The following is a 16,556-nucleotide window of genomic DNA, read 5'->3' as shown; positions in this document are numbered from 1 at the left end:
AACATTAGCTATAGTGATCTAAATATATGTATATGTCTTTATGATAACTAGTGCTAAATCTGAATCATCATAAAGCCAGCATTCAGTTTTTGTCCCTTTGAAATGTGGAGGAAAAGTGACATAAAAATGTCATAAAAAAGAGACTCATTAAGAGGGCAACGTCATAACAAATCCACAGACATGCAGGTCAAATATACTACTGGGTTTATTTATGAAACCTGTAATTAGTTACACTTTTTCTGTATTTACAAAAGAAAGACAAAATAATTGAACTGAGCATACTGTATATGGCAGTGTGATGTTATTAATTTTCCCTCTTGATTGTAAATCAATTTAAGGAATCCTCTCCTTATTTGCACATGTGTTTAGGAAATACCTGGCAGAAATGCTCTCCTGAGAGCAGATGGAGAAGTTGGTTAAAGGAAGCTTAAAAGGTATAACAAGAACAGCCCGACCTTGAACATTTGGAAACAAGACTCCCACAATCAATAACCGAGACACCCACTTTTTTGTTTGGAGTTATTTTCACTCCTTTTTTCCATTTCTTTTTTTTGGGGGAGTGATCAGTAGAACACAGATGTTATTGCACGCTGGCCAATGACAAGCAGAGGGGGGCTGGATTGGACTGTGCTCATGATGTCCCTTCTTTTAAACCTCTGACTTCAGTGCAACTCACAGTTCTCATTACCCAGTGTTAAAGGACAGGGCAAGCTGTTCAGCCAACACTGACGTCCTATAGCTGATATCCCTCAAGGTTTTTTATGTTTATATAAAGAAAGTTGGAAAAGGGGTGTTTTTTTACCTTTCTTCAGAGAGAGATTCACACAAATAAACTGCCGCAGGGAGACACTGAGAGTGGCACCATGTGGGACGTAAAGAAGGTGACATTCTGTCTGCCTATCCTGCTTGCAGCGGCACTGGCACAAGGTATGTTGTGTGAATTTTTTTCTATCAAAAATTTTACAGTTTAAATATTTCTCCTTGTCAAAAAATTAGTAGCAGACTTATTCTTTACTTTACCCGTTGATATACATTTGCCAATTGTTTTTTTTTTTTATCTGTTTCAAAGTACATAGAAGACAGATCTTGAAATATTGAACTATTTCTCAAGCTTGAAGCCCTGGAGGAGCAATATCTATTGACATTGCCAGCTTAAGAGAATTTTTAATGGTTAATTAAGTATTCATCATAGTGAATATATATATATTTCATGTGACTGTCATTTCAAAAGTATCATCACAATACGAGATTCTTGTTCCTCAGGTATGTGATCAAAGAAATTATTATTTAATCACATGCTGTCATTACACTGTCACAACTCATCCAGTCTTGAAGCTATTGTTTTTGCATGTGCATCTTTATGTTCTCAAAATTTTGAATTTCTAGCATCCACATATGAAATCTGTATTTCCTCTAAAAAGTATTATTAAATAACATGCAACATCGTTACGTTTTTATGACTCAGTGACATGCAGTTATGTAATGAGCCATCTCCACAGTGAATATTTGTCTCAGAGCAAGTCGCTGTTGGAGTAGTAGGTAAATCATCAGACAGCCAGTGAGATCAGTGAGCACATCCAGCTGACAGGGGATTCCATGAGTGGTGTTAAGCACTGTTGACAAGTTATCATCACAGCTCACTGTCACACCAGAGTCATTATAGTCCTGTGTGTGTGTGTGTGTGTGTGTGTGTGTGTGTGTGTGTGTGTGTGTGTGTGTGTGTTGAGAGCAAGAGAAAGAGAGAGAGAGAGAGAGAGAGAGAGAGAGAGAGAGAGCAGAAGGATGGTATAAGACAACTCCTGCATTCTCGGATACCAGATGAATTATTTTGGTTAAGCAGACAGTCCTCTGCTTTATTACTTTAAGTGCTAATGTCTACTTATAATTATGTGGGAGGGTTCCCACTGAGTTATTGTTTTACCATTTGTGACTGTCTGTCCAAGTCTTACAGGCAATGAATTATGCCACTCATGAAATATTTCCCTGCTTGTTATTAACACTGAACAAATCCCACAAACCAGTACACTATAGGGGGCTATATGCCTCGTTTTTAAAAGCCTTCCGTTCCTTTCTTTCTCAAATCCTCCAACTGAAGTCATAACAAGTGAAAAGGCAGGCAACAATCTAAGTGTTCACTCTGACTTCACATTGATATGTCTCAACAGCTATGACATTTGAACTGTCATTCATTGTTGAAAGACTGTTTGCTATGTTGCCTGCCTGAGAGGAAGTGTGTTAACATTCTGTACCCAAAATGCTATTCTAATGGAGGCTTATTAAAGTCAACAGAAGGTACAGAGGCGAGAATTTAAGAGGACATGCCACAGAGTGACAGAAATAAGACAAAGCACATGCCACCACTCTTTCTCTCTTTCTGTCACTGTCTGTCTGTCTATCACTCTCTTATTTCTCTTGTTATGAATTTACGACCTGTTTTCCAATCTGAGTAGACAGCTGCTCCTGGATGCTGTGTGCAGCTGAAATGGAACAATGTATCTGACATTGCTGGAGTTAAGTCGAGATTTAAATCAGCGTTTTAAATAACCAGATACCACTCGATGAGGCTGTAACAAGCAGTAGTCAGGCGTGCTGGGCAGCCTTGGTACAAAGATTGTCCAGCACAGATGATGAAGCCACTTTAAGCATCCAAAGAAAATATTGCCGCTCTTTAATCTGCCTCATTCAAGAGCTTAATTCTCCAGATGCTTACCTTAAGATATGCTGGCCGATGTTCTGTGATCCAGATTCCCCAGCAGCGGACATTTACAGCAATCACTCTAATGAGAGAATGAAAGAGTGGATCAAAGGAAAGCCCTCAGATTCACATTAATCACACAATCAAGGCCAATCAATTGAAATACGTCATTTCAGTCTTTCCCATATTACCATGCTAATGTTTATTTATTCAGGAAGTAATTACTGCTAATATCATTTCCATTCTCTATCTAATTTGTATTTCGATCCATTGATTGATTTTTTTTTCGTTTTTAGTGTTACTTTTTATAGTGTTGCTTGTCAGTTATAAAGTTAATATTTAGTTATAAACAATGAATAGTTCCTCAGCATCTATTGTACGTGGTACTGGAAAAAGCTCTAAAATATGTTTTTTTTTTCTTTATTAGCTTAAAGCAGGAATACATCACCAGCTGAAAATCCTAGTAACAACCAAAAACTGCTGTTTTTCTCCTTAATCACAAAGAGTCATGAGGTTGATTTGCATCATTAGCGTTAGTGTCAGAGGGGAAAATACATTTAGAATAATGGCGTACAGATGCTCCTGATACAGAGCGATATGAGTTTTCGTGCAGTTCGGGAATGTTCAGCCTGTGGCTTCTAGTCCAATACTGGGGAGAGCCAGAAAGGGCAGCCCACCTCCATTTGGTCCTGTGCCAAACTCATAGGGCTGTCTCCAAAAAAGTGACAAAGATACATTTGCTGATACATTGATGTGCAGAGGACAGTATTCAATATTCCATGAGTTTGCCTAAGTCCTTCTCTAGATTAAATGCATCTTATTTTATATAAATATCTCCTTGTTACCTAAATTCATGGGGGCTGGTGGACTGCTCTGGAGCCCTAATACTTCTGAACACACTTCTGTTATTGCACTTAAATGCTGTACTATGATATGCCTGAATCCACACAGCGACTTTGAGCAACCACCGTTTATCCAAAGACTTACATAACACAGAAAAGTGTTTGACATTTTTTTTTTCTTGTTAAGATCTGGAGTATTTTGAACTGCATTCAGATGAACAAGCCAGAGTTGCTGAAAGGACTGTACCAGTGCCAGTGCAAATCTGGCACAGACCCCTGTCTAATCTGACTGAACCCTCTCTGTGCAAAAGTTAATTTTTTTCAATATTTTATTAGCTTCTGGCAAAGGTGAAATGTGAATGCTCAATTTTGCAGACTGCAAGAGTCGCTTAAAAAGAAAATGTTTTGAGAAAAGTCTTTGTGTTATTATTAGACTGTTTATTCTTGTGTGCCACGTTACCATACAGCTCACAGCATCAGAATGGACCTTCTGATAGGGTGAACGTGCACCTTAAATAGCATGTCCCAAAATAATGAAAATGCTGGGTGCATCTATGCTAGGCATGAACATAACGGCAAAGCTACCTGCTAGCGCATGTAGAGGAAATACAGGGACTGATTCAAAAATTGCTTAGTGTTCCTCCTACTCATGTGTCTGTTTTAAGGAGCCAGATGCGGGTTGTATGTAAGACTTGAGATACACTGTTTCTGACTAATGTATTGTTTCCATTGTTCATGCTATATAATCACAGACATAGTGTCTATTTTCCATGTTGAGATTTTCATTAGACCCTCAGTTAGGTCAGAGATGGATCAACACCAGGTTGACCAATGGGCCTCATGTTTTAGGACAGCACTACCCTGCTACAAAATCAACCAGAGGTGCAGACTTGAGTAAGTTTTTCTCTGCACAGTTTAATTTTAATGACATCCTACTCAACCGTTTTGGAGCTGTTGAAAAGCTGATTATACACCAGCTGCATAAAAACACATATCAAATCATTCACTCGAAAATTACAATAAAAAGTGTTAACAGGGAAACATTAACACAAAGGAATTTTAAGTGATAAAGTCAACCACTGGAACCACAAGGGTGTGCACCTGGATTACTGATGTTTGAGCAATGACGTCCCTTCAGCATAAAATATATACTCACACATAAGTCCTCTTTATGTGTATTGTAAATTGCTCTCGTAAACCTAAACAAGGTAATGATTTCATTTTCCCATTCCCAGTCCAAAATTGTGAAATAATAAGTAAGTGTGCGCTTGTTCACTGTCTCTTTAACACATGCACTGCTGGCTTGGATATACAAATTAACACAAGAACAAAAAACAGACCTTCAGCCACAGTCTAGGACCTTAGGAGGTCACTGCCACTCAACGTGATGATGTCATTCAGAGTCCCAGCAAGGTATTTGCACTTGTCTGTCAAGTGTGTCATTGGCTCTGTCGTGCACATCATTTTTGTGATTCACATCATGGCAATTTAATGTTTCACGGCTTTTATTACCCTGATGCAAAACTGAAATTTGGCTGATATGAATTCATACTGTGTATTTACATCTTACCATTTTGAATGCAAGTGTTATGCTCATCTAATAAAGATTACAGAAGGGAAAAAACCCTCATGTGAGATGGATGTGAGACAAGCACATCTGTTGCACAGAGTTCACTTGGACACATTTGGTTCTGTTCATCTGCCCATTCTGTGACGTTACCAAGGAAAGGCAGTTTTAATGATGTTCATTTACCCATTATTTATTTTCCATAATATGAAACATTCAGCTAGTTATGAATCACTGTCCATAATCTCCCTGTTACATAAACACCTTGCTACAGGTAACAAAAGGGTTACAGAAAGCTTTCCCCACAACAATGATGATGAAATGGTTATACTTCTCTTCATTTTGCTTTTTCCAGTTATGATGTGGTATTTACAGGGGTGACCTACTGACGCAAGAACAGTCACATGAACTAAAAATGAAATAAAATGAGCTGGAATTACAAAAAAGCACAATGAAAGGCCATAAAAGTTAGTAAAATGGGACTGATGGAAGACCATGTGTGGGGCGTTTTTCTGTATCTCTGCAATAAACTCAGCAACCTATCTCCTAAAGCAGTAAGCGTTCCCCCAGACAGAGAGAATGGCTTTCTCAGGCACCAACAGTCCCATGTGCCATAAGGGTGTTGAGTGTTGGTCTTGCTACCCGTTTCATGCCTCACACTGAGTCGTATGTAGTGGGGTGGGAGCGATGAATTGACTTGACCAAAATGCTGAGAGTGCATTGTCTGGGCTTAATGAATAGGTCAGGTGAGGGGGAAGGCAGCTTCAATGCTGACACAGAAAACAGTGTTTCTGCAGTGAAGGATTAAAAAGCTCTCCTCATTTTGCCTGTCTGGCTCGTGCTTTGCAGATACCAGGGCTAATGATTCACTGTCAAGGCTGCAGCGCTATTTCAAGGGAAGGAAGTATGGCTTGGACGCATTTGCTGGCCATGTCACTTATAAAGGATGGTTTTATGAGCGCTGATTTCTCTCAGTTGTTTCCAGATTGTCTCCTCACAGCGCTGTGTTTATTGATGAAGACATGTTCATTTATAAAAGGGTTTGGAGCCTATGGCATACAACAAAGGGCTGTGTTTTGAAGAAGAAATCTTGCATGTGTGCTCCATAGTACAACCGCAATACTCCCAGGGGGAAAGAGGAATGTGCTCCTCACCTGTCCCTGACAGCCTCTTTTCTGCCCCATTCCTTTGTAAAGACTCCAGTGCAAAGCTGTGCCCCTGGTTATCTTAAAATAGATGAGAAGGAGTGAACCTGCCGAAAAAGTACACTTCAGATGTAATCATAGACCAGTGGTTTTCCATGTGTGCCAGAGCCCTTAATGGGACTGGACAGTGTTCAATGAGGGCCCAGAAGCCCCAGGTCTGGAGTGGCAGCGGGGTGGGAGCTGTATGCTCTCTCTGTTGAGCAGAGGAATCAGATCTCATCAGGGGCTCAGGCACATTCGCAAGACAAAGCCAGCAGCACCTCTAGCTGTGGGGGCAGGAAAGAGGCCAAGTTCACACTCATGATCTGATGGCGCTCAGACATAGACCCCTGAACAGACAGACAGCCAGGGGCTGTGAACTGAGATTAAGAGTCTCGCGGAGACCTCCCCCATAATGAGGGCCCAGACAGAAACACACCTCACGTTCACAGACAGTTGTGAAATGAGAGAACCGTGTCGCAGACAGACCGCTCTAACGCATATTGCTGCTGAAAGCAATGCACACACATCTGTGAATCCCGTGCTGCCAATAAATGAAGTTAATACGTTGGACAGACACACGAGGTCGCTGTTACAAGGGTAGCCATGCGGATAGAGCTGTCCTGTCTGAATGGATTCTCCCTTGTTTCACACAGATCCCGCATGGAACAGCTCACAGTTCAGGATGTGGAGCCAGACGGAGAGAGGCAGAAAACTGGCCTATAACACACTCCTGGAGCCACAGACTACAGGTCACTGTCCACTGATTTATCAGCATATTACTAATCTATCAACTGTAGTCTCCCTTTCAGTGTTCTGGATGACCACCCCTATGCTTGCTCCGTTCATGTAGTGTTACAGCATGATTATCAATGCCATGAGTAAATTAGAAATGATCAGAAAACCCCATTACACTCCAAAAGTAAGTTCAAGTAAGATGGGATTGAGAAATAATACATTCTAAAATTTGAGCATTACAAAATTATGCTTTAAGGCAGGAAGTGAACTTGAACTGAGGCTAAGTGCAAAGACCGAAAGGTTAAAATGCTAGTTTGAAATTTTGCAAGTGTTTTCAATTCAGCTGAGAGAGTCAGCGGGTCCAGACTCAAGTGGCCTCTGTGACAACTAACTTCCTGACAACTTCCTCTCGTAAATCTCCACAGTTTGCTCACGCAGCCTCCCAAGGGTATCTTTCAAATGATGCAATAAATATTTCTGTGAAAAAATATGTGGTATGTTGTCACTGAGCTGCCACAAGATTGTTCCCTACAGCTTTGCAACCATACAGAATTGAGCTTGTGGCTGACAGCAGCTGTACAAAGGCTCACAGCATCTGTGGTAGGAGCTGTGGGAAGCGACACACTGACTGGCATCGATCAGTGAAACCACAAAAGCGTGTTCTGCTTGTGACAGCTTTCCCGTCTGACTAAGACCTCTCTCTGGCACTTGGGCAGGAGTGACCGAGTGGACGTCCTGGTTCAACATTGACCACCCCGGAGGGAACGGAGACTACGAGAGGCTGGAGGCCATCCGCTTCTACTACCGGGAGCGGGTGTGCGCACGGCCCGTAGCCATGGAGGCTCGCACCACGGACTGGGTGGCGGCTGCAGACACGGGGGAGGTGGTGCACTCCAGCCTGGAGAAGGGGTTCTGGTGCATTAACAAAGAGCAGCCGTACGGCCGCCACTGCTCCAACTACCACGTGCGCTTCCAGTGTCCACCAGGTGCCATACCTTACTTCAGTCACTCCTCATGGTCAGGAGCACGTTCCCCTTCACATGGTGGAACCCGATCCTGTCTAACCTTTTCTGGTGATGAGTGGCTTTATGTCTTTCAAATGCGGTCAAACTGTAGAGGATGCTGGAGAGGCAGGTGCAGTGAGGTGGAGAGTGTGGGTGGGAGCCTGAGCTCACCTTTGCTACGTGCGTCCTTTGTACAGTGCAGGCCTACTGGACGGAATGGACAGCGTGGGGTCCCTGCTCGGCCACGGCCTGCAACGACGTGGGCATCCAGGTTCGTCAGCGCAAGTGCATGAGCAAACAGCCCCTGCCCCTGCTGCTCACACCACCCTGCGAAGGCCCTCACACAGAGAGGAGGGCGTGCGCCACCCCACCTTGTCAAGGTAACAGCCAGCAGCCAGGGTGTGGGCAGATTAACACACCTGCAACATATTATTGCACAGAATATTTGACCTTAAAATACAAAAATAACATGTCTGTCTGAATTTGAATACCACACAAGAAATTTCCATATATACGTAGCAGGAAAACATTACAAATTCAGATTGCATATGCACTGTCAGTTTTCATTCCTACACATAAAAGCAGTTTTGGAGTGACATATCCCTTTACACTCACTGTTCATGACATGAGGTGCTTTCAATTAGCTGGTACATTATACACACCTCTAATGTGAATGAACCCTAAGGGCTTTGATCAGGGCTGTCTGCCAGTATCCACTGCTCCCTGGGAGACTCCAGCAGGGACTCCCTGTCCACATGGTGCTCTCAGCAAGGGAGTCCTCTTGAAATGCTCAGGCCCTGCTGTCCAGTCATTCAGCACAGAGACCCTTAAACCTGGCTGACAGTGTGCCTGACTCTGGTCTCTCAGTTGTGCCTGCCACAGCTTATTCTCCCTACCCATCCACCCCCCCCCCCCACCCCCACCAACCTTTTTTCTGATGAACTTGAAGCCAAGTGGAGTCCCTGGGGTCCGTGGGGTGCCTGCTCGGTGACCTGCGGCAGGGGTCGAAGGGTAAGGAAGAGGACCTGCGTGAGATCATCAGACAAGGTGCAATGCGTGGGACGTCCTGCAGAAGTCCAAAAGTGTGGGAAATCTCCCTGTCCAGGTAACATCAGCCAACTAGAACATAGATGCTCTCCCCCACACCTTCCCAATTTGTCACACCCTCCTCTCCTTAATTAAAGGGTAGATGAGTATGTTTCAGTAAATATTCCTTTGTATGTGTGTGCGTGTGTGCGCGTGTGTGTGTATGCAGTGGTGTGCCAGCGTGTGTGTCCCGAGGGCCACCCCAGTGAAGACTGCAGTCATTGCGTGTGTGAGGGTCACCTGCTACAGGGTGAGGTCCTCAGCCTGACCGGTGTCCCTGTGTCCGGAGCTCGAATCTCTCTCGCAAGCCAGCCCAAGCTCATCCGTGCCCAGACAGATGCCAGGGGGCTCTTCAAACTCCCTGGGTTCTGCCCCAGCAATCAGACCCTCATCAACATCCAGAGGGAAAAGTATGCCCCTCTGACCATCCCCACACACAGCAACAGCACCAGAACATCCTGGGTACGGGCAGTCATGATGTCATCGGGTGAGTCCTGCAGGAAGGCTGAACCTTGCTCAAATGCAGCTTTTAGTTACAGTAGAGTGACCTTGAGTTCTGAGGTTGATTGGTGTGACTATTTATTCACAATGTGTAGATGGTGGGAAAAGTATATAAAACAGTCAGACATGCCACAGGAGAGACAAAGGAATGTACTTTTAAGAGTTTCTGCAGTAGTTAAAACAAATATAAGTTGTCCAATATTTTCAGTATACTCCCATAACTATAGATTGATAAGTGCTACATTCCATAATAGCTGAAGCTGCAGGCAAGATTACATTTTATAAGATTAGATGCCTCGGTGGTATCATTCAAAGCAGCTAAAACAGGCTGTGAAGATGTGCCTTTTTGCTGTCTGTTTGCTGTCTGCAGAGAAACCTTACATTGTGAAGCATCCAGAGGACAAAGTGCGGTATGAAGGGCAGCGTGTGACGTTCTGCTGCAAAGCCACAGGGATGCCAACACCTGACAAGTACTACTGGTGAGGTTAAGCATGTCTGGGCTTGTATAATTGCCAGAGAAAAATCCATACACTAAGCTGACACATAGGAAGACACAGTAGCTGTACTATTTCAGCAAACTCATTCCTTGTTTTTTTGGCTAAGTACATTCTGCTTTGTCTCAAGTAAGAAATAAGCTTGTCTGTCATAAGAAAAAGACCTGTGTGTGTATATGTGTGTGTGGTAGGGTGCATAGCTTTCCTTTTTGATAGCTTGTGTATCCAGCTGGTCAGCTTTCCATAAAATATAGACATGCATCCATTTCCAGGTACCATAATGGAACATTGTTGGATCGCAAGGTGTACAAATATGAGGAGGACTTGATTTTGAGGGACCTCAAGCCATGGCAGACTGGACAATACCACTGCAAGGCCAGCAGTGAAACGGGCAGCATTAAGTCCTCTCCAGCCTTCCTCACTGTCGTTGGTAGGTCTAATTGCCTAAATAATAAAATATATACCTGTACTTGTACTCAAGGGACCTTAGGACCTTTAATATCTGGCAATGTGAGCAACACTAAGGTTTTATTGTGTTTACTTTGGTGAAATGAACCTTTTCCAAACAAAGATTTTTTCTCCAAGAGATCACTGTAGCTACAGTAAAACCCCAAATCCCACTTCTCTAGTGCTTTGCACATTGAAGTGAAATCCTAGATTGTCAATAAATCCAGTTTCTTTTTTTGTCAAGTCAGACAAGTATGCGGTTCCACATCCGTGAGGGATAGATATGCATTGTGCAAATTCCCTTGATGCTTGTTAGTCGAGACATAGATCGACCAAAAGGGTCTGTGGAGCAGTGTGCTAAAGCAATCAGCACAGGCTTTCCTGAGAAAGAACAGTTTGCTTTTGAATCATTACAGAATGAGAAATGGGTTCCAATGAATAAAACTAGGAACGCTGAGATTCTCAGGAAAACCAGTTTTGCTATGGCTGCTGTAAGTCCAGTGTGGCTCCTTTAGTTTTACACTTGTGTATAACAGTTCCTTTACAAGTACAAACTATACAGGAAGACAGCACAAACTATACAGGAAAAAGAGGCAATATCTTTTTATATACACAAAAAATCACTAGTCTATGCAGTACTAGCACATCATGTTGATTAGGCCCTACTTTTCGTCAGCTGTAGTCCATTTGTTTCGGAAATGAGGAGAATATTGGACTGCCATCTCAACCACGATATCATGCGTGGGAACTGTTCTACTGACAAGCAATTTATCGAGAGGGATAATTAATTATTCTTTCTCTCTGATGCCCAACTGTGAAGCTGGGGAACCAACCTCAGTAACACATCAGCATGAGAAAATGAAGTTTTCCATTTATCACCCCAAAATGTTGGATAACAGAATATAATGGGTGATATTATCTTCCCTGCCCACAGTCTAATCTTTGAAAATCACAAGAGGACATGCAATACTGTCAGTGTACCTGCCACACTTTATGAGTGTTTTTGGGGGACTGGATGCAATAACAGTGCAATAGAATCTCTTATATTGGGGCGGGATTGTAATGTAAACAAAGGTATTGCATCTGGCACTGACTTGGGATGCAGCTATGATTTCTCAGCCATACAGTATTGCCAAACAGTGACCCACAACTAAATAAGATCCACATTTTCCTTCGTCCCCTCTTTCTTTTTGCTTTGGTGCTTCTTGTCTTGCTGCTGTCATGTTTTTTTCTCGAGCTCTCTCACTGTCTTTTTGTTATTGTGGGATTTTTAACCAAGTTGAAGTAGATGCTGCACAGGTTCACTGATCTTTGCAGTATGTGGATAGACAAATGTTGTATCAGTGAATATGAGATACCTATGTGATTTAACAATCAATAAATCTGTGAAGCATTGATACAAAAGAAAAGCCCAGAGGAAACAGCTTCCTAAAACAGCTGCTGGAACAATTTATTGTAGAATGCTTGTTTTTGATTTAGCTGTTGGTGAGCTGAGCTTGTGAAACTGGATATTCAGTGCCATTCTGGAAAAATGTGTGGTTTTAAGTCCTTACACCTCATTTTAGCAATAAAGAAGGCACATTCATTGCAAACTTGAAACTATTGTCAGGACTAAACTGGAGGCTGAAGTCATTTTCTACATTCTGGTTTAAAGGAAGAGACTTTCATGTTAATTCTATGAATTTTGTCTTACAGCTAAAGATAAACCTGCCTGTGTGTCCACCCCAGAGAGTCACTTAATCAAGCTGCCAGTAGACTGTGTGCAGCCAGGAACAAACTCCAGGTTCTATGATGCTGGACGCTGCCCCCATAACAAGTGTGCAGGCTCTCTGGACTTTGACCTGCGCTGTAGAGATGGCCCTGGCTTCTGCTGTGGGGTAAAGCGCATGGAAACTCGGCAGATCAACTGTGGCAGCTACACCCTGCCTATCAGGGCAGTGACTGAGTGCGGTTGCCAGAAATGTGTGGAGCCCAAGGTCCTGGTGCGGGGCAGGGTGGTTGCTGCAGACAATGGTGAACCCCTGCGCTTTGGGCACATCTACATTGGGAAAGAGAGGGTGGGGACCACCGGATACCAGGGGAGCTTCACCATCCAGGTGTCCCCAGACACAGAGAGGCTGGTGGTGAATTTTGTGGACCGACTGCAGAAGTTCATCGACACACTCAAGGTCTTCATCTTTGATAAAAAGGGGGGTGCTGTCTACCACGATGTGAAAGTGATGCGTAAGCAGGAACCAGTTGACATCAGCTCTGCAGAAACTAATACAATCTACCTGGGGGAGATCAAAGATGAGGACCCTATTGGCCAAATAGTCATACCACCAAATTCATTTCACAAGAACAGTGGGGAGGTTTATGAGGGCACTGTAAAAGCCAGTGTGACCTTTCTTGACCCTAGGAACATCACCACTGCTGCTGCTGCACCAGGAGACCTGAACTTTGTTGATGATGAAGGGGATATGTTTCCTCTCAGGACCTATGGAATGTTTTCTGTTGACTTCAGAGATGAAAGCAACCAGGAGGTTCTTGGGGCAGGGGCTGTCCAGGTCATGCTGGATACAGAGCATGTTAAAATGCCTGAGCACATTCCAAAGATGAAGCTGTGGTCTCTCAACCCTGAAACAGGCATCTGGGAGGAGGAGAGTGACTTTCATTACAGTCAGGTTACTGGCGGTGGAAATGGAAGGAGCAAGCGGGAAGAGCGCACGTTCCTGATAGGGAACATGGAAATCAGGGAACGCAGACTTTTCAATCTGGATGTGCCTGAAAACCGCCGCTGCTATGTGAAAGTGCGAGCATACATGAGTGACAAGTTCCTACCCAGTGAGCAGCTTGAAGGAGTTGTCATCAGCCTCATCAACCTGGAGCCCAAGCCCGGCTACACTTCCAATCCTAGGGCATGGGGCCGCTTTGATAGTGTTATAACTGGACCCAACGGAGCCTGCTTGCCTGCCTTCTGTGATGCTCAAAGGCCTGATGCTTACACAGCATATGTCACTGCCATTATGGGTGGTGAAGAACTGGAGGCAGCTCCCTCAGCTCCCAAAATGAACCCTAATATTATTGGAGTGTCCCAGCCATACCTGAGCAAGATAGATTATCAACGCACAGACCATGATGATCCAGCTCTCAAAAAAACTGCTTTCAAAATCAATTTACCTAAGCCCAATCCAAATAATTTTGATGAAACAAATGGGCCAATATATCCCTATCAGAGTTTAATTGCCTGTGAAAATGCACCCATCGATGCCAACCACTTCCGCTTCTTTCGTGTGGAGAAGGATAAGTATGAGTACAACGTGGTACCTTTCGAAGAGAGTGATTTGACTTCTTGGACTGGCGACTACCTCTCTTGGTGGCCAAATCCTCAGGAATTCCGAGCCTGTTACATCAAGGTGAAGATTAACGGGCCCAATGAGGTCATGGTTAGGTCACGGAACTTTGGCGGCACTCACCCTCGAACGAGGGGCCAGCTCTATGGAATCAGGGACATTCGCAGCACCCGAGACATGCACTTGGCTAACACCTCTGCTGCCTGCTTGGAATTTAAGTGTGGAGGAATGCTCTTTGATCAAGCCATTGTTGACAGATCTCTCATTACAGTCCTTCCACAGGGAAACTGCCGGCGAGTGGGTATCAACAGCCTCTTACAGGAGTACCTCACCAAGCACCCTCCTGTGCTTCCGAACAACGAGACTCATGCCTTTAACATGTTGGCTCCTGTTGACCCTCTGGGACACAACTATGGCATCTATACAGTCACAGACCAGAACCCCAGGGTGGCTAAGGAGATTGCAATCGGACGCTGCTTTGACGGCACTTCAGATGGGTTCTCCCGGGAGATGAAGTCTGACGCTGGGGTGGCCCTGACTTTCACCTGCCCCGAGAGAACAGTGACGCGGGAAAGTCTTTTCCAGCGCCTGCAGACTAACCCTGCCGAAACCCTGGCCCAGGTGGCTCGGGACATGCGGGAGGCAGGAGGGCTGCAGGTCAGGAGAGGGACTCCCCGAGTGGTAGCGTACCCTTCAGCCCAGCAGAGCAGGGCCCAGAGTCGCAGAACAAATGGAGCCTCCAACCGGAGGAGATCTCAAGCCAGAGGGCAGTCCAGGCAATAAATTTACTGTTAGGTGAGCTTCTAGGTCCTTTTTGTTCAAAATATTAAAATCACAAGGAACATTAGGCTGTTCATGTTTGTTCTGTGGTGACAAATATAGAAAATGTATTCCAGTGAGCTTTCAGTACCCACAGTATATCAGCATGTAAATACAATGCTCATTTCTGGCTTGCATTTCTTCTGTAAATTAACATTAATTTCATTTCACATGCCATGATTGATGAAAGTACATTTTGCCTCTTTCCCTTGATTGTTTCTTTTTGTAGAGAAAATGTGTTTGGTCCATGGGATAAATGTGGTGAAGACAATGAAGATGTATCCTTGCACAGATCTCAAGCGTGATGAGCTTGGTGATGTTGGATATGAAGATTTCCTGACTCTAACATTGCACATTCCTCCCATTAATGGAGCCATATCCCTTACAGTCATCTTTAACATCCCTGCATACCCACCACAAACAGATCAAAATAGAGGAATTTGTATTGCCTCGTCTTCAAGTTCAAAGATCAGTTTATGCACACAAATATTCAACCACAAATTATCTCCCAGGATTAATCAATACAAAATTAACTTTCTAAAATAGTTTAAAAATTGGCATTTCTTTTCTGATACTTTGCTTCATGAAAAGGCAAAATCAAAATGAATGAGCTGACTTACAAGTATGGTTTATATCCAGATTTTTCATGAATTGCATTCCAGTTTCTAAGTAGGTTTCTAATTTTTTCCTCAAACTGGGATCTTTATTGACCAGTGTAATTTATGGCTAGAATATGAAACAAAATTACCATTAATTTGAAACACAATAAAACACACAATCGGTTAAACCTCTTAATGTCTTATGAACAAATAATACTGAACATGAGGTCCATATTGAACAGTAGCAGTGAAACCATTTCTATGAATCCAAATGTGTGGTTTTTTTTATTAATTTTGTCAAGAAGTGTGTGGAGTCAGGAGCACCAAAGAATAGCGGATGCATCTTTGTCTCATTTCAAATTAGCATGTTGCAGTGCCAGCTGTAATCCAGCCAACATTCACTTTGACTGCAACGTGCACTAGGGCCTTTGCCAAGACAAGCATCCCTTAACAAAACGGATCTCACCAGTAGACTAAACAGATCCAGGGGTAGAAGACCTGGTATTGAAAGTAGTTTCTGAGGGGAAACACATTTTCCTCCACTTTCTGCTCCCCTGTCACCCCAGACAGCTCCTGCACTACCCCATCATGACCTTATTCTGTATCTCTCAAACATTTTCTTCCAATAATGTACCTGTGAAAAATCCTATGAACACTATCACAGTGAATTATCTAGACTAATCAGAATGCATACTTGACTGTATATTATATTTTGTTGGTGTCTATGTCATTTGAAGTGCAATAGTAATGTTTGGATATTGACTTGAGAGCCCTAAGAAAAAATGTCCAAAAGGGCAGACGTATTTATTATAGGATCCTATAATAAATTCATTAAATCCCATATTAAACTGAGCTGTACTATTGGATATATGTATAAATGTGCTTTTGCAAAATTCCTACACAACTTAGATGAGGTAAATCCAACATAAATAATTTACCTAATCAAAATGTATCAACACGTGTGCATTAACCTCTGTATTTTTTATTGTGTGCCAACAGAACAAGCAGAATGAAGGTCAAAATATTCTGACATTTTGATGCATATAATGTAGCTTCTTGCCAATAATTTGTACATAACTGCAATTTATTATTGCCCAAATATACTGAAAACATAATATGGGACTATACAACTTGATAATCATTTTTTTTTTTTTTGGAATAACTGACTTCCTGCCTAACTGACGGGTATGCTGGGGCCATTTGCTTCTTTTATTTCAGATTTACCACAGATGAAATAGGGAATCAGTT

The 16,556-nt window shown here is 43.0% G+C and overlaps 1 protein-coding gene across 1 annotated transcript; it reads left to right on the top strand.

The window, feature by feature from the left end:
• Window positions 1-703: 703 nt before the first annotated feature.
• Window positions 704-15,215, top strand: cilp2 (cartilage intermediate layer protein 2). The gene is made up of 10 exons (XM_036521629.1): window positions 704-927; window positions 6,945-7,040; window positions 7,743-8,012; window positions 8,228-8,410; window positions 8,980-9,135; window positions 9,286-9,603; window positions 9,988-10,096; window positions 10,384-10,541; window positions 12,254-14,685; window positions 14,939-15,215. The coding sequence occupies exons 1-9, from the start codon at window positions 864-866 to the stop codon at window positions 14,671-14,673; spliced, it is 3,774 nt and encodes a 1,257-aa protein (XP_036377522.1). The 5' UTR covers window positions 704-863; the 3' UTR covers window positions 14,674-14,685; window positions 14,939-15,215.
• The last annotated feature ends 1,341 nt before the right edge of the window (window positions 15,216-16,556 follow it).

Source organism: Megalops cyprinoides, chromosome 2, assembly GCF_013368585.1.
Source record: "Megalops cyprinoides isolate fMegCyp1 chromosome 2, fMegCyp1.pri, whole genome shotgun sequence".
NCBI classification, from domain to species: Eukaryota; Metazoa; Chordata; class Actinopteri; order Elopiformes; family Megalopidae; genus Megalops; species Megalops cyprinoides.
This window is presented reverse-complemented; position numbering and strand designations above follow the sequence as displayed.